A 24,933-nucleotide genomic window follows, 5' to 3' on the forward strand; every position below is an offset into this window, starting at 1 on the left:
GCAGCTAAATAAGTCCAAGAAACAATGAAAGGGAGTATTAATATCACTATTAAATTCATCCAATGGAAAAGACAAACGGTTGCTCCTTGTTTGATGGCAGTGAGCTGTTTTTGCTAACATGTAAGTCATGAGAACTCAGGCTAATAAAAGACAGAAGTATCAGTAAAAAAGTCCCTTTATTACCTTCGTTGGCTGTTTTTAACCCTAGAAAAAATTACAGTGCACAGCTCACACATTGTGTGCACTGCCTTTTTGATATTAATTATAATAATAACTTTATTTGTACAGCACTTAAAAAACTGAGTTACAAAGTTCACCACAGTTTGAATTAAAGTCACCATTAAAGATAACTACGCGTGTTTGAACATACAGACAGTCTAATCAGGGAAACCTGATTTCCAAGCTAGCTTCAGTCCAACACATCCTGGGTCTGACGTTACAGTTGGACATCTCTGAGACACCTCAGCTAGGAGGTGTTTAGGAGGCATCATAACCAGATACCCAGGAGGTGTAGTGAGTCCCTCACAAATAAGCCCTTAGCTCAGCCACCATTCAGAAGAAGTTAAATTGCACCACATTAGGGCTGCCACAAACGGTTATTTTGATAGTCGACTAGTCACCGATTATTTTTGCGATTAGTCGACTAATCAGATCATGCATCCATTGGACGTAAAACGTACGGCTTATTGCACCAGCATGCGTCTGCTCTTATATAACTATCATTAGCTTACAGCTTTAAGTGTTTAAGGTATGTGCTAACTAAAAATAAAGACAAGTTGATGGTTTATTAAATTTTAATGAAATTTGCAGATTGTTTTGAAGTTTAATAAACTCCTTGCTATCTAAAATATAACAGGACACCGGAGTATATTCTCGAGCATCTCACACTTCTGATAATCAGTTGTCTGCTTGACGTTTATTCAGTTGTGTAAAAACTATAACTTTAATCTCAGCCAAACCGATTTACTCAGGAATAAATAAAATACTAAAAAAAAGCCAAACAATAACATTTCTAAGTTATCTAAGTGACTTATATATGTTTAACCTGAATAGCGAAAGACGGCAGTGGGTTTGAAAACGATTTGCCGGGAGTCCGGTGTTCTCACCGGCTCTAGTGAGCCTTGCCCCCCGGCTAGCTATCGAGCTAGTGGGTAACGGACGTCTCCGAAAACGTCAGAGCGCTTTTGAAAATATGTGATGTCTTGATAAACTGAGCAGATATTTGAGGTTTACACAGTTACATTCTCGCCTGAAAATATGTTAAACGTTTATTTTGTGACCCAGAAAGAATAATAAGAATAATATTAAAACGAACTAGCTGCTGCCATTGTTGGAAACTGAGCTGGGCTGCGCTATGAATTCTGGGACAGAGCTACTTCTTCTTCTTCGGGGTTTAACGGCAGCTGGCATCCTTGTACATGCAGTGCTGCCATCTTCTGTTTCAGTCCGTTATTACACTCTTAAATCCTACTACTTATTCCTGCGTCTTTTGGGATCTTACAAAGCTTCAAACGACGCGTCGACTATTAAATCAGTCGTCGACGATTTTGATAGTCGACGTAATCGTGACTAGTCGACTAATCGTGGCAGCCCTATCACATGTGCCCATGATCTCACTCTTTTGGCCACTACCCAGAGCTTGTAACCATAGTGAGGGTAGGGATGTACATCAACTAGCAAATTGTTTGTTAACAGTAAAATAACCCTTAATTATAGTTTAAGTAACAATTAAATTATAGTCTGTTAGGTTTTAGCCCTTTATTTTGGTCCATTTTTTGTTAAAGTTCCCCTTTCCTTATTTCACTGTGAGCAGTCAGGGTGCTTTATACAACTTGCTTCATTGACCCATTTTATAATGGTGTTTCTACAGAAGTGCTTACAAGTTCAAATATCAGTGACCCTCGGCTTCAAGCTCAGAGGTCAAGTTTTCAAATAGCCCCTTTCAAATTAATACCGTAGGTACATCTACAAAAAATCTCAGACGAGTTCGAATATAAGTGACCTTGGCCTTGAGGTCAGAGTAACTTTCCTGAAAATCTTGTGAATGTGATAACTTGAGAACATGTTGATTTTGAATGAACAATGTACGATTTTGAAATCGATACCATAGGTTTATCTACTAGAAAGCTGAGGGGTAGCACTGGTGGTTGTCATTATTTTTTTTTCTGTCAGACACACAGAACATGAGCAGATTTATGTAGTTATGTAGTCCTAACTAAGATACTACAACAGTGCAGTTTAAAAGTAACCTTGTTTTACTGCCACGAGTCATGGATGAGTCATTTACGCCCTGCCCAGCTCTGCTCGGATCAGCCTGATGTTCTGCTACCAACAAGAAAATTACACAGTGCCCTCTGGTGGGCAAACTGTTTAACATCAACATTCATAACACAGTTGAAGGGTGTTTCTTCCGGTTCTTTTTTTTTTCTTTTTTACTGTTTCTATTGGCCTTCTCGAAACCTACATATGTGTGAATGGGTAAGACTGGCTGATATATCAGTCCTGCAATATATATAGATTTGGCTTTAGTTACTTTTTGTAGTTATACATAAAGTTTCCCACAGCTTTCACTATTTTATTTCAAAGTTGAAAAAAAAGGAAGGTTCATACATCAGCTTTGCAAATCTAGTGCAAACCTGCATTTGCAGTGTGTAAATCCAGTTCTGTTCATTTTTTGGTGTTTGTCTTCAGTTAAGACTCTATGCATAAACACAAACACACTGTTTATATACACTCATTACTTAGTGGTTTATACTTTATGACTCACCAGAGACATCCAAGCACCCGGTGAGGTGAAGTGCTAGGCCCTCCTTCACATTTACTACTCCCTCCTCATTCATCGCCTTTCAAAATGCACCTTCTATATACTATACAAGGGCACGCTCGCAGAAAGCCCTCATGCGTATGCTAAAGCGAACTTGGTATTTATCTGCTGTTGTGCCGAGCCACGGTGAGCTGACTCCCACAAGCTGGCTGTCAAGGGCAAGGTGTTCGTCTTTGACGCAGGCTCCTTGATCTTCTGTGATCCCTCCCAGGCATCTTCGCTGCAGCTGCACTGCTTCATTATGACATAACCTCCACTAGGCAGCTTCCAAACAACATTGCCCCCTTCAAAATATCACATCTGCCATCGCAGTCTGAATTCGCAATGGTGGATTATCTTTGTGAGTGTGAGATGGAAAGCAAGAAGGAGTAAAGAGACAGAAAAAAGAAGAGTGCTTTGAAACCGGCTCCAGTTACTTTTAGCGAGGAGCCTGACTATTGGTCATCCTTCAGTTACACTTTATGTTCACCAAAAGCAGCTCTTATGCTTTCTGTAAACATTTTTACTCAGTTTAATCAATTTCATTCAAGTGGAATCGAGTGCAATGAGATGCAAGTATTGCGCTGCTTTTCATTTTACATGCCTGCCTCTGCAGCTCTGCAGAAAAACACTGTTTTGTACATTTTATGGGCTAATTCAGCAATTCAGTGTTATGCTTCTATAATACTGGGAGACACCAACAGGAAAGTGTCTTTTGGTTTCTTATTTTTGTCAAGCTTCAGAATATATCACATGAACTTAGATTTTCATGAAGCCCCTTCTCCTTGACAAAAGCAACCATTGTCATCAGGGGTCCTCTTAACCTCTGACGGTGATTACCTGAAGTCTATTCCCAGTGCTACTTTAAATAATAAAAACCAGTCTAAAGATGTTTCAAGAGTAGCATAAGAATGCTTGGTATTTAACTCAGTCTAATCTACAGTAGTTTAGTTCTGTGCAGAGTAAAACATACGACCCTTTAGTACAGACTGTTGTTAGCATCTAGCGTTTGCACAGATGGTGATATTTCAATGAAACAATGACATTTTTATTATGTGAGTGCTGCTGTGCTCCATTCGAAGTCAGCAGTAGTAAAAACACAGCTGGCAGGTTTCTGCTCAAACTGCCTTATGTTTTATAGGAAAATATACATTGGCAACAGCTAATATCACACCTGAATTGGGACTTTTCAGCTCATCGAAAGGCTGTTATCAGTTATCAGTTCCACACATAAAAGAAGACAGCGTGCTCTACGTTTTAGCCAGGCTGTTATCCATTCACTGTAATGAGTGATAAACACGCAATGCCATGATTATGTAGGAAAGCTAAATCTGGTGGCAAATGTTGGCGTAAGCTAACGACTGTGACTTTATAAGATCTGCTTAAATAATGTATGTTTTTTCTCCTTTGTGCCTCAACCTATCTAAACTGTTAAAGAGATTAAAAAGAAAAGCCAAAAAAGTCACGTTAGAGCATTAGGCCATTGCCACTTCTCTGCCGCCTCTCTCTTCTCCCAGTGCAGAATTGTGTTGCCGTTTTAACCTTGAAGCACGTTGTCCTTTTCTTTGGTTCAGCAGGGCAGAATGACTGATGCTGAATGAGGTAATAACTATCTACTAGGAGCCAGAGGAGGCCACTTATGGGTGATATCTGGGGCTGATAACAACTGGAAACTGCCATTCAGGTGGCTGATAAGATTTTAAATAGGTGATCACTGTGCCAGCAAGACTTAGATATTGCACCATTTTTGCATTATCTTATGAGAACTTCACCATTGTCAGAAAGAAAATGCACACTCCTTTAATTGGCTTTTAAAATTAAGAATTATTCCAGAATTGCCACTGATATATTGATAATTAGGAGGTCTGCTAGGACCATTGGTGAATGTCTGGAGGTTAACCCTGTAATGCATGTCAAAATTTTCCTTCCATGTTAACCAGATTCACTATTTCTTAGACTAATTAAACAGACATCTTACCCCTACCATAAAACCTACTGTCACAAGTGCATATCTGTTTGGATTGAGGAACAAAATCTAGTAATACATGTTGGGCTGCCTGTTCTTCCCTATTCTTTTCCCAAATGCTTATGTTCATGAATCTACTCATACATGCTTCCATTACCACTCAGTAAGGCAAAGACAGTATGTTCTACTTCAAATATACACCTACCCAGCTACTTGTATAAAAGGGCTAAGAAGGGCGTTCACACACACACACACACACACACACACAGTCTTGTTCTCCTGTGGAGGATCGGTACAGTTGCAGCTTCTTGAGCAGTGGATGATTTTTCCACTGGAGGCTTGCAAGGTTCAAGGTAGAAGGCTTTTGTGACAGCAGCTTAACAAGCCAGGTGAAAGTACAAAAATAAACCCAGAATACCTATGCAGCTAAATTGTATTGTAAAGCTGGAGTGTTGGATATATACATAAAAAAGATATACGTATATACATAAATATAAAAAAAAAAATACACCTGCAATATGTTAGCCAGGTAACAAAATTAATACTTAATGAAAAGTCAAGTACCGTGCTTCATTAATGCATTGAGTGTTGACTAATCTCAGTGTATAATTTCCAGCACCAGCTCTACTTAATACAGTAAATGATATACTTTAACTCAAACTATTTGTATATATTCCAAGAATGAACTAGAGAAAGAGGAATCAAGCCTATTATGTATTACCTTACTGTTACTCTTACATAACATAAATACAGGTGACCATTACTGTTTGTTTCTTTTTATTTTAGAGTCCAAAACAACACCTTTGAATTCTTTTAAGGTGAAAGCAAGAGTAACAAAACCCCTCCAGTAAAATGCAGCTGAGAGGTGAAGTCTGTGAGAAATGGCAACACTTCACAGATTTTTCAGCAGAACTCGTGTCAGTTATGACCAAGATGATCAATTCAGTCCTTATGCAGAAAGGTGGACATACAGAATTGGAGGAAATCAGTTCAATGAAATGTACTGTAACTTTATTTGCAGATGGATCTTAAATATAAACATTTCGTTATATTTAAATTACACATTCTGAGTTTTTTTTAAATTGTTTTCATTCTTCTTTAACGGGTAGATTTGTAACCATTTAGCACATTAGTGATACTGACCCATGTGATACGCAGTTTTGTTTGGTGTGCTAAAAATATACAGCAGAAAGCTACATTTGTCTGCTCCTTTATTCACAAGGGGTCACCGCAACAGGCAGCTCGGCTTGTTTGATTTTCTTCTTATGCCTGAGGCCCTTCCTGACACAACCCCAAAGGGATTTGTGTCTTTTCCCGGGATAAAACCAGGGAGCTTTTGCTCATTAGGCAGACGTGTACGCTACAGTATAGAGCCTCTTCTGAGCACATGCAGTACAGCTGACAAATAACTATGTATACAGATACCACTGTTCATCTCAGTCCAAACTAATAACCTTGTTATTTCAACCCAGTCTAATTCCTAGAGAATCAGATACTGCTGTTTGTAAAAGATGTCCTTTAGTTGACAGTAAGACCTCGCTCTGCTTCAGAATGGTCAACATTTGCTTAAGACGTGACAGCCCAGCCCTAACCCTGACTCTAGTTCTAGGCGAGTTCTAGTTCGAGTCTTGGCAATCAGGGATAAAATCCTAAATGACAACAAAAACTATTTTTTCACACAAAAAGTCAGTTTTGCTTCTTTTCTCCAAAATACAGGGTTAGTGTTACCAGGGTTAAGAAAAAGTAACTCATTATATTAATCTTTGACAGAAATACATTTAGAGTGTTAATTTCAAGGAGACACAGATGGATGGAGTCCAGCTGAGACAAGCTGCCTCACAAGTCTTTCAACACTGAAGTTTTTTAAACAGCTCTTCACAAAGTGCATCTGTCTTCAAATATGAGGAGATCATTATACGTGCATTGCTGTCTTTCTCTTAGAATGAACATGTTGCAAGGTGGGTTTCTTTTTAGACACGAGAGACTGAATAATTTGGGGCATTCCCAAAAAAATCTGTTTACAATATTGATACTCCACATTTTAAGTGAGCCTGGTGCGGTAATTTCAGCCAGTTTTCCCATTAAGTGGTTAAAGAAATAAAAAAATAAATGAAATGTATAATTAAGCTAGTCATTTACAAGACCAGGTACAGGTACATCTGAAGGGTTGTCTTTGTATTTGGAACATTTTGCTGTGAACAGACAAGTGCAGCCAAAGGAGCTCTTTGACCACATGTGAAACAAGCCACTCTTAAGCTTTGAAAAGAGAAAAATCTATCCAAGATACTGATACAAATGTAGGATTGGCAAAATCTACAGTTTAGTAAATCCTGAGAAAGAAAGAAAGAAAGAAAGAAAGAAAGTGCCGATGAACTCATTAAAGCAAAAAGAACTGGACGTCCTCAGAAGACAACAGTGGTGGATGATCGCAGATTTATTTCCATGATGACGTGAAATCCCTTAAAAGCAGCCAACCAAGTGAACAACACTGTCCAGGAGGGTAGACGTATCAATATCCCAGTCTACCATAAAGAGAAGACTGCATGATTGTAAATAGAGAGGGTTCACTGCACAATGCGAGCCACTCATAAAGCTCAAGAATAGAAATGTTAGATTGGACTTTACTGGCTTCTTTAGATGGATGTTTTTAGCACTGTTCTGGAAAAACATTCTTTGGACAGAAGAAACCAAGATCAACATCTACCAGAATGATGGCAAGAAAAAAGTACGGAGAAGCTGTGGAACAGCTCATGATCCAAAACATACCACATCATGTGTAAAACACATGCAATGGCTTGGGCGCGCATGGCTGGGACACTAGTGTTTATTGATGATGGGACTCGGGACAGAAGCAGCCGACTGAAGTCGGAGGTGTTCAGAGACATACTGTCTGTTCAAATCCTGCTAAATGCAGATAGACAATGACCCCAAAACATACAGCCAAAGCAACCCAGGAGCTTATCAAAGCAAAGAAGTGGAATAATCTTGAATGGTCACCTGTTGGTCACCTGATCTTAACCCGACTGAGCATGCATTTCACTTGTTGATGACTAAACTCTGGACAGAAAGGCCCACAAACGAACAGTAACTAAAAGCCACTGCATTAAAGGCCTGCCAGAGCATTACAAAGGAGGAAACCCAGCATCTGGTAATGTCCATGAGTTCAAGACTTCAGGCTGTCATTGGCAGTAAAGGGTTTTCAGCTAAGTATTAGAAATTAACATTTTATTTTAAGTTATTTAATTTATCCAATTACTTTTGATGCTCACAATTCAACCCACTTAATTAAAGCTGAAAGTCTGCCGTTCCACTTGTTTCATTTAAAAAACATTTGTGCTAATGTACAGAACCAAAATGATAAAAAAAAAAAAAAAAGATATCTCTATCCAAATATTAATGGACCTAACTGTGTTTCTTTTTTGTTAATAATAAAAATAATGTTTCAATCTTTAGATATGCTAGCAAATAACTGCCAGCTAAGTATTTAACTTTGTTTTTAGCATAAATAAAAGTGTGGTTTGTGTAAACAGCTATAAAGAAGAGTGTTATAAACGGGAACAGAGCTGGGATTTTTAGCTTGATGGGAAGAAATATTTTAGTGGCACTGAAAAGCAGCGTCCTCTATTCAAAAGCAGACGTTACTAAAGTTCTTTACATGATTTTGAGGTAAAGAAAAGACGATACCAATGAATTTAAAAGCATAAATATATTAGTAAACTGAAAATAAGAATAAGGTCAGCGGCGTCACAGCGAGACTATGACTGTTAACAATGACTGAAGTAATAGACTGGATTTAGGTGGTGACAAAAGCTAGAAAGCATGGACTTCACCTCCTGGAGTGGTGAGGAGGCTGGGTATAAGAGTGTAATTACCCCCGCCCCACCCCGTCTCGCCCACTCTGACACCCAATAATAAAACTTTGATGTGCTCCTCTCAAAAAGTAGCAGCAGCCACTAATCACAATTGATTGCAGCCACTTAGGCGAGGCACACTCATCATCTCCCGCTCTCTCTGGATGGGAGTCATCCTCGGCAAAGGCTGGAGAAGAAAAACTATTCAAATGAAATGCAGCAAAAGAATGAAGATTAATCAAGAGAGGGGAAAGAAAAAGCAAGATGAATTAAAATCACGCAGTCAGCAGAGGTGAAGAGGGGAGAAAGAGGCAGCAGAAGATATGTACAGCCCAGTCTTCTACTGCTTTGTATTTTCTTAAAGTTAAAGTTTCTTTAAGTCTCATCCACTCTAATTTTATCTTTGCATTGAAGCGTAGCAGAAAGCAGAGATCACGGCTGCGTGAGGGATGACCTTTTACAGCCTTTTTTCACTTTTCCCCTATTTGACTAGAATTTGCTGGTTGTTTGTAATAAATATAAAACATGAAATTTTTATGTTTTAATAACTGAAGATAACCATCTCAAAAACTAGTGTCATGGTTCAGTTGTTAACAATGTAAATGCACATATTAGCAATTCTTTGCCTATGGCTGTTTATGTTTCTGTACATGCAAGTAGACAATAGAGATATAGCAGCAAAACAGACTCTGAGGTCACCAGAGTCCATTCATCACTTTACACTGTAGGTGTCACAATATGAGGAGTGCAAGATGCAGGACTCAGGAGGCCAACTTTCATCCACAAAGGTTGAGCCTTTAATATAGGCTATAGCAGAAAGTCCAAAATAACAAAGTCCAGAAGGTGAATAAACAATAATTCAAAAAGGAGCGAGGAATAACGCAGGGCTGAAAACAGGGAACAAACACTGTGCACAGACACTGTGACAAAGAGTAAGGAGAAGAGGGCTGATTAGATGTAATGCCCAACGGGAGGGTAATGAGACACAGGAGAGAGTAATCACACACAGGTGAAGACAATCCGGGGAGACTCACAGCAAGCAAAAATAACACAGGAAACCAAGGAAATGAACCTTCAAAATAAAGCAAAAATGAAAAGTTGGATACAGGCATGATGTATGTAAACAACCCAACAGGAAATACACTGAAAATGAGTCAAGGAAACACTGAAGGACAAACACAATCATAGATAGACATGGAGGGAACTTGAGCTACTACTAACAGATACCAACACATGGACCAAAAAACAGGATGCAAAGTGGAACTCGTCATTAGAATAACTGTAAGGTAAAACAGAAATCAAAGGCTGAAATATGTCACAGCAAATGAAGCTTGCGGTCTATTAGAACACAGAAATCAAAGCAGGAACCCAAAAATACAACAAACACAGAAATAAGAACTATAAAATCTTGCAGTAATCATAAAACCTCTGCAGAATCCCAGCTCAAATTACTCACCAGCAAATTCAAAACCAGAAAACAAGACACATCCAAAGAATATCACAGCAGGGGTCTTAGGTCGGACCATCCCTCAGCTTACCGATTCTTCTGATTGTACAAGAAGCTTGCCTTTAAATGTATATTCATCCCTACATAGAAAAAAGGGCAGGTTTGTGATCAGTATCCAGAACAAAATCTACTGGAAATCCCTGCCTGATGGTTCAGCCTGAAAACAAAACCCCAGAAAAGCAGTGGTTAGCTTCATCACATGCATATGTTTTCTTGAAAAGTCAACTTTTGTGGCAACAACAGTTAAGACGATGATGCATTGTAAAAACATTAGAAATCCCTTCCCATATGTCCTTGAATAACATCAAGTTCTCCATCACCATCAGCGTATGAGAGGCATTTGAAAGGCACTTTGTCTTGTTCAAGTTAAAATAAGTGCTAAATGTACTGTGCCATACATGCACAGTACATTTAGCACTTAGAAAGTATAAGTGCTGAATGGTAATATGACTTGGACTGAGGTTTCAGCAGTATGGGGTCTTATACGGACATTATGAAACCAGCTCAGACTTTTTCAACTCTATCTTCCAGTACTCGTGTTCCACATGTAGGTTGAAAGTTATTCTAATTATTCCTCCTCTGCATGGCGTCCACAAAGCAAAGCCTGTGTCTGCACCGTAAAAGATGACAACAAAATCCAAAGTACAGCTGAAGAGTGGTGTTTTGCTTCGCTATGTGGTGGAGAGTTACAAAAGCGTTTTTAAATAGCAGTTTGGAGAAGAGTGATTTCGGGGGCGACCTATCAATTTGGCTCCCTCAAAGACTGCTCAGTTCACCTACCTATAAATCTATCAATTTTGCCTTTACATTGCACCGATGCAGCATTGTTTATTGCTTTAGCAATACCATTTACACTGCTCATTTACACCAAAAACATATACTTTAAAGATATACCAATTTTTTTTTTCGAAAGAAAGCCAGATGTGAAATGGAGGTCAGAGGTCAAATGTGACATGATATTTGGGTTTCACTAAATGTGATATTTAGAATCCCCATATACCAGGATCATTTACTAATTATTGCCTTTACAAAGAAAGTCAGTAGAGTTTTAAGCATAGTTTTAAAGATAAAATGTGTTTTATTCAAGTTTTATCTGATTTGACCGCAAAGAAGAGGTCAAAGGTCAATTGTGGCATGATGTTGTAAATATACATATATGGTATTTTCTATGTGTTGACAGTACACATCACGCTTGTAGGAGTCATAGTTTCTAAGCAACAAGGCTTTTTGTCCATTTTCACCCATTAAGTTGACCTTGTAGACATTGGTGCATGTGAGCCATTTTTGTCCCGGGTCATTCAACACAGTGTTTTGCATTTTCCTGTGTTTGTGTCATTTTGTATTTGTATTATGATTTATGTATAAGTTCACTTTGTTAGTCTTAAATTTATTCTATAGGGTCTAGTTATCCTGTTTAGTTCCTTGGTTATTTAGCAGTTTCCCCCTTGTGTCTTTGCCCTCTGTGTGTCGCTGGTGTGAGCTCATGTGCATCGTTCCCCCCCTGTGTTGTTTATCTACGTTCCCCAGCTCGTCGTGTCCTCTCTCTCCCTCCAGTCTGCGTCTCTGTGTACTTCCTGTTTTACTTTGATAGTCTCCCGTCAGTGTGCGTCATCTTGTGTTTGCTCTTCCACTGCCTCATCATGGTTATTTGTGTCAGCTGTGCTCCCCGTGTGTTCTCGCTTCCCTCATGATCCTTCTGTGTATTTATGTCCGCGTCTCCCTCAGTTATGTGTCGTGTCCTCCCTCATAGCTGTGAGACTTTCCCTGTGTTTCCCCGTGTGAATGGTCATTAGGATTTCCCAGTTTAGTTTTGTACCGTTTTGCTTTTTTCCAGCAGCAAAGCTGTGTTTTTTGAGTTCACATCCTACTAAAAAATCATTTTTTGATATGTGTCCGTTAGAATGATGATATACTTTGTTTGTGTTCTTATAGCCTAGGTTTAGGGTCATCAGTGATGATTGACTGAAATTGGTACAAGTATTTCACTCGTTTAGATTTCTAAATCTGGCCAGCTAATTGAACAGGATGTCAGTTTATACCAGAAGCCCCAACATATTGCCTGCCGTCCCCACAGGCCAAGTCAGAAGACAATAGCCTAGTTTTTCATATTGCTATAAAATAAACTTAAAGTGGTGACAACATACTAATGAATGGGATTCATTTAAGCCACCATGCTGTTAGTTAGCTCTAATTAGCATGCCCAGTGGCACTGCACTCAGCGACTCTTAAGAGGGAGGTGGAAAGTCAGCTTCCTCTCAAAGTCTCCTTGGCTAAACTTCAGGACAGCTCTACTGTACAATCTTATCACTGCTTTTAAATTAGCTCAATCACCATAAACTGCAAAAACAGATACATCAGATAATTTACAGCCTTTCAGGGTCTGGACAGACATCTCTTATCCAAAGACCTGACTATCAATAACCTTTGTCGGGCATCTGTGATGTCCCTGCTATGCTATCAGATATGATAGAACAAGAGAAGGAGAACGGGACAAAAAGAGCATGAAGATAAAAGGTCACTCTCTTTTCTGCCTGGTACACAAAGAAAAGTGAAATATGTATTCCAGTTTGCTGTGATGTTACAATAAAAGGACCGTCTGCAGCGTTTCTCAGCTTGCCTTGTCTTATGTTTTTTTTCCTGAAATGTACCACTGTGTTCAGTCCTGCTGTGTTAACCAGGCTGTTCTCCGTCATATGCCCTTGCATCTCTTTGAGCCTGCAGTATTGTTGTCCCAAACCTTGAGCATGGGGAGCTGTCCTTGCCAAAGTGCCTCCGTTTTTCTTTTCATTATTTTTTAGAAAGTATTTATTCAGTTCATGCTTACACGGCAACACCTCAGTTAGAAGTGACACATAAGAGGATTAAGAGATCTTTGAGAAATGCTTTTATGGAATGGATTATATCTGATTGGCACAGGTTTTTTAAATTGTTGACGCACCAGATTTTTCATTAATTTATGGATGTTTCAAAGTATCCTCAGCATAAGATATTTGGGGTTTTAGCTAACCTTGGGTTGCTTGATGGTGCATTTCAGAACCCAGGCATATATGTTTAGGGCTGGGTTTTATTGTGTCGTTTTAATGCTACACTTGCAGGATATATAACATTTTCTGATGACGTGTTTTTGTTTCATGGCTAATTACTAGCACCTCTTATTTGGTCAGATGGATTGGTGTTGTGCTTTCCGACCCTCTTTTTACGATTTGAGCTACAGTTTGCAGCCAGTATAAAGATTAGCAAAATTCATTTGTTTGCATTTTTTTCCTCAAATGTCATACACGTGTAATCACAGTAAATAACGTCATGGGTGGGTAAGACTGATCCATCTGAGCAGCCCCCCAACGAGTTTAACATTAAGTGTCCTGCTGCACGGCACATAATCGTTCTGCTCTGGTATTGATCATGTTCTGATCATAGTCATGGATCTATGTATCCGCCTCCCATCATGCACTGTGATTACTTTTACTGCTACAAAGCTTTTTCAAACTAAATTGGCGTTATCCCGAACCCAGCCTCCGACCACTGAGCATTTGTGGTGTGTATTATCAATATATAGAAAGTACCAAATAGAGATCTAAAATATCATTTAACATTTGACCTCCTTCAAAGTCAGTAGACTTTAAAGGTCAAAGTGATAATAATGGTATATCGAGTGATTTAAAATGACAACATGTTAGTATTTAAATACAAAAGAAATTGGCTACACTTGTAAGTTTCCTGCAGTTTTTTGCTAAATGGTGACATGAATGCTACATATGTACCATGCACTCAAAGTTATGTCAAGTAAATGTGTTTCAGCAGGTAAAATAACAAAAGCCTGCACTTTACACCTGCTTTTACTGCACTGAAATCTTCCTAAAGTACATTTAAAAGAAGATACAAACTACGACACTATTCCCTTAACAGTAAATCCTGCCCAAGAGAGTGAGCAGCTACGATGAAGGTTTGCTGCTTCTTTTGTTTTTGTTCTCATAGCCCAGAGTTAAGCTTATCAGTGATGATGACTTAGATCTCAGTGACACAAATGTCACTCACTGCTGACCATAGCATTTAATGTATGTTGTGTAAAAAGTTCAAGGAAAGCATCTACAGGACAAAATGTTCAGCTGACAGCTGAAATGCTGCTGAAGCTAAAACTGTTCTAAGGAGACTGCATGTTGCTGTTTGGAGGGACTTTTGACAAAGCAAAGGAAGACTGAGCAGACATCAGAAAACAAATGGCCTTGTTAGTTTAATGCTACACTTGTTACACCACATCTCTTCTTTAAAGTTGCGCTGACACACTCGGTTGTCATTTGGACATTGAACTACTGCTCCTCCGTACGGCAAAATCCAGGTTTATACTGATGATATTGTGTTTTATATCCTCTTAAGATTTAACACTTCTTCAAATTCTATTTTGTTTTTTGTGACCTCCAGAAACCTTTTTACAGGTTTTTTGGATTATTCTAAACTCCTTTAACAAATAAATTGTTGTGTTTCCCCAGTGAGATACATTACAGTGCCATAAATATTTGCATGCTGGATTACACTGACTATCCTTCTCTTTGAAACACAAAACATTGGCTGTTAATACAAAAGTCGCTTCTTTAAAAAGGAAGAACATGTCTCGTCAGTAACAGCTTTGCTTCTGAAACCCTTTCCAGGTGTTTTTTTTTTTTTCTTTGCATCTCTGTATTGTAGCATGGGTGTGTTTGAATCTGGGAACATTTAATTCAATTAAATCATTAGGATTAGATGCTGACCTCTCATTTTAATGAGGGCTAACAAGGCGTTTGAATGAGCAACACTAATTAGGGGCACATTATTCATCTCCTAGAATAAGGGTTTCATTGTAGTTAGACAAAAGAAACTAATAGCTGCGCTAATGGAACCAAGCATATAAGTTGCCTGTTTTTTTTTCTTTCTCTTTGGAAAAAGTGAGGAATATGTATTCAGACGAAATAAGAGCTTTTATGGAAAATAGCTTTCTTGTATGCCACACTTTAACACAGCATCATTAAATCTTTTCTGGATTGTTTGCACTGCTTCTTAGCAATTTGTTGTAGTGTTGTGAGCAGGATTTTCTGGCAGAATAATCAAAGTACTGGGATAACAGCAGCATCTTAGTGATCTCTTGTTCAGATCATCCAACATCATGGCCAGCGTTTTTAGGCTTTCTTTTTCGGCCAAAGAAGAGCACAGATGCATATTTGGATTTTTTTCTAGTCAGCCTGGTGATATTATTTTAAATCTATCTGATGCAAATAATGACGCACAAAATCAGTTTTGGCCTTTTGCTTTTTGCATGTCTACAATACCTCTCAGCTTTAAATCCTGATAGCGTATGGCTGCGGAAGCCGTGTAAAATTATAATGGACCCTGGAGGTTCTTCTATCTATTCATGTCTGTTTTGAGGTGTTTTGTGTCAGAAGTCTCCGTGTTTAATACTTTAAGCTGTTAGAAAAAAAGTGCCAGAGGATGAGTACACAGATCTAAGAGAGTGCAGAGTGCAGAGAACCTGGAGTTGCTGTCAGTCAGAGCAGAGTTTATCAGCACATCGAAGAGGGGATGGGTATGGGTAGGCTTTCATCTTAACCACATGTTGTCATTCTACATTAGAGCTGATAGAGTGTGCTTAGGTAGGTGGGCAAACAAGGTTAGGCAAGATGAAAGTGACTACAGATGAAGAAGAGACAGGATTTATGGAACTGCTCTCAATTGCTGTGTAGGCTCACTGAAGGACGGCCAAGGATGAGGCTTGTGTTAATGCAAACAACGCTGTTAACAACCACAGTATATCTGAACAAAACTGCATTTTGGATTGAATAGAAGTGAGTAACAAAGTGCTTTACACAGAGTTGGACACTTAGCTCTGTGATTGATTGTTGACTAATTATATTGAGGGTTTTTTTTACCCATGTGAAAGCTCTTTGAGTACAGCTTGAGGTTGTGAAAACAACAATGGCTGGCTCGTATTTGTCCATATAAATAAATTCAAATTTCTAATTTTTTTTTTTTTACCAGATTTACGCCTACTGCCTTAACGAAGGAAAAAGAAACAGAAAACACCAAAGTCCTGTCGTTTTTATTACAGTATTGTTTTTGTAAAGTAAAATTAAAAATGAATGGCTTCTTTAATAATGTTTTTTTTCTCATGCTTATGATGGACAAAAAGCTATAGAAAGTTAAAATAGTAAGTAGTCTTTCTCACTTGCTATTTGTCATAAGGAGCACACTTAAATTTTCATGTTTGAGTCTGTATTTAAAAACTGGAGATATGAGTTGGAGATGGTGGTGCTAACAAAGCTGGAGGTGGCAGAATTTTATAGGCCCAGATTTTTGTTGGGAGTGACCAGAATGGAGAGCATTAGAATTTAGTCTATCAGTGAAGCTGGATGAGTTTAAATACCTGGGGTCAACCATCTAAAGCGATGGACGATGCTCAAGAGAGGTGAGAAAGAGTGCAGGCAGGGTGGAGTGGGTGCAGATGAAAAGTAGCAAGAGTGAAAGGGAAAGTTTACAAGATGTTAGTGAGTCTTACTGTGATGTATGGTTTGGTGATGGCACTGGCAAAAAGACAGGAGGTGAAGATGGAGAGCTGAAAGTCTAAAGATTTTCATTGGAGATTAGAAAGGAGTCCATCAGAAGCACAGCTCAGGTTGAGCAGTTTGGGAATAAATTTAGAGAGGGGAAGCGGAGATGATTTGAACATGTGCAGAGGAAGGATAGTGGATACACTGGAGAAAGGATTTTGGAGATGGAGCTGCCAGGAAGGAGGAAAACAAGAAGAGCACAGAGTGGATGTAGTGAAGAAAGAGATGCAGAAGGTTGATGTAACACAAGAGGATGCTAGAGATAAAGTGAGGTGGAGGCAGATGGTCTGCTGTCGTGGCTCTTCACAGGAAGAAGTTACAGCTCTAGTGGAGTTGACATAAGGCAGTGGACAGTTTGATGTATTTTGTGCTTTATACACAGATTCTTTTGAGGCTAAAAAGAAATAAAATGCACATTTTACATTATGATCTAATGTTGTTGTTTGTTTAATGAAATAACAGGATATGTTTGTCTCACACCCTGCTCTATTGGATGCTGCAAAATCCTTTTTTTTTAACACGTAACAATAATCACGAGCTAATAATATGTCTCATTATTAGCTATAAGCCTCATTTGAAGACTACTGGTCAAATCATACTTAAAGGAGTATGGGATCACATACCTTTATAATACTAAATCCTGAATAATGACAAACAGCAGCATGAATGCAACTTCCCTTTTAAATTGCATGAACAATACTAACTTCATAAAGTCATTTAAAGCAGACTTCTACATTTTTGAATATAATATAATAATAATAATATAAAGTTGTGTTGTGTTGTGTGTGTGTGTGTGTGTTTTTTTTTCTCTTTCAGCACTGAAAGACTCTCGCTTTCAGCTCGTGAACTTCTCAGACAACGAGCTGCGGGTGTCACTGTCTAATGTCTCGCTGTCAGACGAGGGTCGATATGTTTGCCAGCTGTACACAGACCCCCCGCAGGAGGCCTACGCTGAAATCACAGTGCTAAGTAACAAAGCGCACAAACATATACATACATGTGCAGACAAACGCTCAGTGTTATTGTTAGAACTGAGTGAGTTAAACAGCAATTAGTCTACACAAGGTCTAAACACATTAATAAACTGTATTTGTATAGATGTGTGAGACGTGAGATTGTTTTTGGCTTTTTATGGTGAGCTTAGTGAGACGTAGCTTTAAAAAACAGAGAAAGGTGTTCAAATAATAAACAAAATATAACTTTTTCAACAATATTTTCACAGTTTTCCTTAAATTTAGAGACTAGCCCAACTTTATAAGTAGGCATACCTTTACTAGGATATTTTGGAAACAAAGCTTGGGACTTTTAACTATAACTGAACAATATTGCTCTATAAATGCTGTTGTGATAATAGCTGATAAATATGAAAATAATAATATGACATCAACATGCATTTTTTAAACGTTGTGTTTATTGTTTTATGTTTTCAGTGTTTCAAGCTCGTGATTGTCAGATTTTTTTAAAATATTTGTCATCTATAACTGTAAAAACACTTAGTGGCCACTTCATTAGATACACCTTGCTAGTACTGTGTTGGACCCATTTTGCCTTCAGAGCCGTCTTAATTGTTCAGTGGTGGAAACACTCCTCAGCAACTTTGTTCCATATTGTCATGATAGCATCGCACAGTTGCTGTCGTTTCCATGATGTAAATCTCCTGTTCCACCTCACTTCTGCTCTATTGGACTAAGATCTACTGACTGTGGAGGAAATTTGAGTTGATTTGAATTTAGTGACACGGCGTGTTATTCTGGTAGAAGCAGCCATCAGCAGCCATCAGAAAATGGGCACACTATGATCATAAAGGCGTGGACATGGAACAGCAACAGTACTTAGGTAGGCTGTGGTGTTTAAATGATGGTCAGTTGGCCCTAAAGGACCCCTAGTGTGCCATCCAGTGTGTCTGCTGCTGTAGCCCATCTGCTACAGGTGGTTGCTACGAGTAAGTGGTTGTTTGAGTTACTTTTGCTTTCCTGTCAGCTTGAAGCAATCTGGCCGTTGTCCTCTGACCTATGACAACAACATGGCCCAGAGAACTGCCACTCGCTGGATATTTGATCTTTTTCGGACCATTCTCTGTTTCCCTTGGAGGTTGTTGTGCAGAGAAACTCCAGTAAATTTGGTAGATTTTGAAACACCAGCAACCATGCCATGCTGATGTTTGCTTTGGACCTCAGCAGGTTATTCCAATCATGTCTACATGCCTAAATGCTGTCGTGTGATTGGCTGGCTAGTTAGTGTTATTATTAGTTGAACAGTTGTATCTAATAAAGTGGCTGGTGAGTTTATATGGAATAAATTACTACAAAATATGAGTTATTTAAACGAGATCCAACATGTTCACAGTATTGCAAATGATAATTCCTGAAGTAGATTTTTGCACTTTTCTAATTTTAAAAGAAAAGCCTTTTAATATCAGTCCTGTTTTCTTCTTAGCTTGTGGTTTTTAGGGTGTACTGCATTGCCTCAGTGTTTACACAGTTCTGTTTGTGTGTCCTGTCATAGTTCCTCCAGGTAACCCCATCATTGAGGCCCGGGATGAGGTCCTGAGCGAGGGCAACGAGACAGAGATGACCTGCACTGCCATGAGCAGTAAGCCTGCTGCCATCATCAGATGGATGAAAGGAGATAAAGAGCTTCCAGGTACTCTAGGCACTGTATACTGACTTTGAGAAAATCCCATCCAACAGTCAAGACCTTTCCTCTCTTACAGTTTTTCTCAGTCGCTTTGGTGCTTTTCTCACATCACTATTAACATTTGCACAGTAGTTAGTGTATTTCTCAAAACAATTAGTGCAAACTGCAAAACCTAGTGGATAACCTGCAAAAGCACTCAAAATCGATAATCCATTCCTCAAAAGCAAGTATTCATGTTAATGAAACTGTCAGTGTCATCAAAATGAGAAGTCTTGACACCATCTTGATGAACAAGATAATCAAATGGCTTTGTAATTTTTTCATTATGACAGTGTACAATATTCTCTCAGTGTCTTCCAATGCAAAAAAAGGTCAGAACTCAGTGACACTACCTGAAAATGCTCAAGACAGCACTGTGCACTTTTTGCACAGCCATGTACAGTAAAATCTACAGTAAAGTTAGACATTCCTGTAGTTATGGAAGTAAGTGAGTACAAGACACTGAATACGTATGTTTCACATTTTTACTGTGTAGGATGTTTGTAATTCTACAACATTGTGCAAAAGAAAAATACTCTACAGTCACATATTTAGAATAAACATGAGAAACACCCTTTTGGTAGAGTGGTGCACAATGTGAACAATATAACAGTACATATTGTAACTGAACATACGTAAATCATTCTGGCACATTCAGACGTTCCTGTCTGTCTGGCCACATATTCTCATCTACATCACAACGGATATCATCCCTTGCAATGCAGCGAGGAAAGTATCTCCTGGAGTGGCGAATCCACCCTCTGCATGACTCTGCTGTGATGTCGTCACATGCTGCATCCATGGCTGCTAGCAAGCCAATTTGTGCATGTGATTAAACCTTCCACCTCCAGGCAGACAAAAACTCCTCTATTGGATTAAGGAATGGGGAGTAGGGAGGGAGATATTCAACAGGCATTCTGTCATGTGCTGCAAACCACTGTCTGACCAGATGTGAGTAGTGAAAAGGGACATTATCCCAAACAACAACATACTTGCTGAGTTGACCTCCACCCCTGTCATTCTCAGGGACTATGGCATGAGAGAAATTGTTCAATTTCGGGGACAGGAAAAAATAATGACAAAAAGGTATAACATTTGCTTGACGGCATTTGAAAACGAATTCAACAATTTTGTATGTAATGACTCAAGCAATGAAATAAAGACTATTGGTTTTATTGGGAACGACTATTTAGCATCCAAAAGTATAGTTCATTTTGACTGACATGACATAAGCAAATGATAATGTTGTCGATGGCAGAGAATTGTATGAAAGCAACTGATACATGTCCAAGAGCATTTGCAATTTGTTCAGAGGAAGGAGAAATTGCTACTATGATGTGCACAAATGACTAAAGGTTGTGGAGATTGCACTAATGGTTTTGAGAATTTTCATTTTGATCTGAGAAAAGCACCAAAGCGACTGAGAAAAACTGTAACACAAATAAATATATGTACAACTATCCATTAACTCATGTGTGTAAAAATAAATGAATAAATAAAAACACATTTTCTTTCAAACATCAAAATTTCAAAGATCATATTCATAATCCTGCCTATGTACCAACTGCAATGCAGTTTTATTTTTAGAATTCAAACTAAACCCACAATTTTATTCACCTGTTAAAATCCAAATGAAGTTAAATAGCTTAAAATTGCCTTTTTGTCCGCTACTTTTTCTCATTATCCTTTAGAGAAAATAAGTGGCCACATATTTGGAAACCCCATCGTTTTGTATTTGGTGAGCAGCATACTGCAAGATTCTGTGAATACACAAACGAATAATTTGGATACATTGTTACATATCAATATTTTTTCCCTCTTTATATTTTAAGGAATTCAGACATTTTATTTGGAATCATATTGAGCTAAGGTTTGGCTGAAACATTTGCACAAGGTCAAAGCTAAAATGAGACCACAACAAACATGTTCTTGACTTGCAGTACTCTGATCACATTTTTCTTTGACTATGAGTTCTTCATGGCAAAAAAAAAAGCTTTAAAAGAAGAAGCAAGATCAGTGAGTGATGGGTGAATTTATTAATACTGCTACTGAAGCCAGGAGGACTGCACTGTTTGGCATTTAAGAAATGACTTGACAAATAGATTCTAAAAATTATTTTATTTTTATATAATTCCATTTATAGGCACACTTTCTTCCTTTGAGCGCATATTAATGGTGTTACTTTTTAAATGGAGCTCTGCTGCGACTTTGAATAGATTCCATTAGAGCAATTTGCATTTGCAGAAATAGCTGAGGCCTGTTGGCATCCTGACAACCTGCATGCCTTCATCAAAGGTAGCTGCGCTTTAGAACTCTGTGCAGAGCTCAGGGGTTGAACAGGCCTCCTGCCAAGCAGCTCCACCTCAGAGCCCAGACAGTAAGCTTTGCAAAGACTTTGAAACAAAGGTCCGAATCAGAAGCTGTTCTAAAAGCCCGGAGCAGGTTCACCTCCGCACCGAGGCGCATAAAACCTTCAGTGGCTAGCTCAAATCGAAGAATGTTCCATTGTAACAAGGTCAGGGATTGGCTTGCAGCTGGCTTTTAACATCACAAAAAGACTCATTATGTTCAGTATGGCAAGAACGGCAAATTCTTTAGGCATTGAATAGCCAGAGCCAATGGTCTTTTAGTCATTGATATCACAAAAGTTGCCATAAAAATGAACCTAAATTGTAATTTAAACTGTTTTTTCTGAACAGATGCACATACATTAAAAATGTATTTCATGTGATATTATTGTTGAGAAATACAGTTAGCACCACCATGAATAGATTACAGTTTTCCTAAACTTACACATATTACTTAATGATATTTAAGAAATGCATTTATCCAGAAAGCACTGTTACTTAAGTGCATTAAAGTGCATTAAAGTACAAAGACTAATGGTTTTTTCCAGCATACTTACTTTTGTAAATGGAGAAAGTGAAACTAGTGACCACTGTGGCTGTTAGTCACAGTGAAATACTGATTCAGGGTTTCCAGTAACTCATTTAAATAGGAGCTTGCCAGGCTCTGCATACAAAATCCATTCCCATTCAGCATTTTCTTTTTATTTAACACACTGTGCTGTGTCATTGTTTGCTTTCACCGAGTATTCCCAACCTCTTTAACTGAGCTCTCAAACAATGCCCATTTGTTTGTTTTGTGGAATGACAGAAAAATTATTTGTGTAATGCTAAACGCCCTTCAACCCCGCAGACATGTTGTTTTCTCACACTTGTTGGGAATGGATTGACATTTACAGAATAGGGTCAGCACTCTGTGAAGCTCTACAACTGCTAGATACAATTTTTCGCAGTAGCACAAAATACAGGTGTACTTAATGGCTCACTTGTCACAACACTACGTTTGGAGCATGCTGTTTGCTTTTATCAATTTTTGCCATAGGTGAAAAGGTGCTACTAGCTGAAGCAGCCTCAACGGTTGCAAGTTCTCCCAGATAAACCATCCCTTATTATTGTACCTACAGGTGTGATCAAAGTTTATATACACTCGTTATGAGCATGGGTGCCGTGGTAATTTTGGACTTTTTTTAACCCTTCTTTTTCCAGGATGGGATGATTGTGCAACATAAATCTTTAATGACTGTAAAAGCAAGAATTGGGTATACAAGTTTGACTTTGTTTTGGACTTTTTGTAATGCATACAAGATTACAAGGATAGATAGATAGATAGATAGATAGATAGATAGATAGATAGATAGATAGATAGATAGATAGCCTCAGGTGCAGGCCGTGTGAAGATGCCCCTGAGACAATCCAGCACATAACAGCAGGGTGTAAGATGCTGGCTGGCCGGGCATACATGGAATGCACTAACGCAGTGGCCGGCATAGTATACAGAAACATCTGTGCCGAATATGCCCTGGAAGTCCTGAGGTCAAAATGGTAGAGAATGACCGAGCTAAGATCCTGTGGGTTCCTGTGGGACTTCCAGATACAGACGGACAAACTGGTGGTGGCTAACCAACCGGACATAGTGGTGGTAGACAAACTGAAGAAGACGGCCGTAGTGATAGATGTAGCTGTTCCAAATGACAGCAACATCAGAAAGAATGAACACGAGAAGCTCGAGAAATATCAAGGACTCAGAGAAGAGCTTGAAAATGTGGAGGGTGAAGGTAACAGTGGTCCCAGTGGTAATCGGAGCGCTAGATGTGGTTACTCACAAACTTGGCGAGTGGCTCCAGCAGATCCCGGGAACAACATCGGAGATCTCTGTCCAGAAGAGCACAGTCCTAGGAACAGCTAATATACTACGCAGGACCCTCAAGCTCCCAGGCCTCTGGTAGAGGACCTGAGCTTGAAGGGCAGACTGCACGCAGTGGCGAGAGGGGAATATATAGACTCAAATATATAGATACATCCCCATTAATATCTGGTTAAATTCCCCTTAGCAAGTTGCACCTCAACCAGATGCTTGTGGCCAAGTGATTTACCACTCTTCTTCAAAGAATCGATACGAATCTGTCTTTTAAATGTAGTCCAAAAATTTTCTTTTGGGTTGATGTCGGGGCTTTGGGAAGGGTATTCCAACAGTTTAATGTCTGCCTGCTTTATCCAGTCAAAATGTTTTGATGCATGTCTGAGGTCATTGTCTTGTTGGAACGCCCAGTTGTGTCCAAGTTTCAACTGTCTACCGTTTAATCTGAAGAATTTGGAGATAGTCCTCCTTAATTATTCTGTCCACTTTGTCCACTTTGTGCATTGTGCTAATACCACTGGCAGAAAAACAGTCCCAGAGCATGATGATACCACCACCACCGTGCTTAACAGCTGGTACAATGTTCTTAGGTTAGAAAGGTTCATGTGTTCTCCTTATCATTGTGGCCAAATAGCTCAATCTTTGTCCCACTGACCATAAAATATTTCTCCAGAAGGCATTTAGTTCGTCTATGTTAGCAGCTGCCAATTTCAGTAAGGTCTGAAGTTGCTGACTCTGGAACACAGGTTTCTTTCTCGGTTGGCAGCTTTTCAGTCCATGACAATGTGAAACCTGCTTCACTGTGGACAGTGATGCCGGTGTTCCACAAGTTTATGGTAGTTTATGTTTATCGTAGGCTTGAGTCTTGGTGGGTTTTTGGGTTGTTCTTGAACAATTTCCTCTAAAATGTGACAGTTTTGGTCTCCTTCCACACCTTAGCAAAATGGTGACACATCCGAATAACTTGTAGCTACATGAAATGAACTGATGTTCCTGGAAACTGCACTTGCTTAGAAATGACTCCAAGAGAGATTTCCTGGTCTCTTCCTCTACAATTCTCCTTTTTAGTTCTCATTGTTCTGAGTGTTGGTCATCCCATCAGTGCTGTCAGACAAATCCTTTTTATGCTGACAAACAGAAACTACCTGTTGTAGTCAATCATGGTCATAAATGAGAAGTTACTCAGTCTCGGCCTTGTCTAGTTAAAAGACACTGTAGAACCTTCAGCATCACTTCTTAAAAGATTCAACTGAGTGTATGTATATATTTGAACCTTCATCTATACTTTTCAAACTTGTTGTATGCCCTGCAATTATTCCACCCTGGAAGTTGAAAGAAATGTTTAAATGCCC

The 24,933-nt window shown here is 38.9% G+C and overlaps 1 protein-coding gene across 5 annotated transcripts in view; it reads left to right on the forward strand.

Moving 5' to 3' along the window:
• Positions 1–24,933, forward strand: part of cadm1a (cell adhesion molecule 1a) — a 455,163-nt gene that overhangs the window by 334,886 nt on the left and 95,344 nt on the right. For all 5 annotated transcript variants that reach the window (XM_084940844.1, XM_084940843.1, XM_084940845.1 and 2 more), the window contains 2 exons: positions 17,519–17,671; positions 19,208–19,345. In XM_084940844.1, coding sequence (XP_084796970.1) covers positions 17,519–17,671; positions 19,208–19,345 — 291 coding nt within the window. The remainder of the gene's footprint in view (positions 1–17,518; positions 17,672–19,207; positions 19,346–24,933) is intronic.

This window comes from Perissodus microlepis, chromosome 10 (assembly GCF_051167445.1).
Source record: "Perissodus microlepis isolate ML-2025 ecotype Zambia chromosome 10, ASM5116744v1, whole genome shotgun sequence".
Classification (NCBI taxonomy): Eukaryota; Metazoa; Chordata; class Actinopteri; order Cichliformes; family Cichlidae; genus Perissodus; species Perissodus microlepis.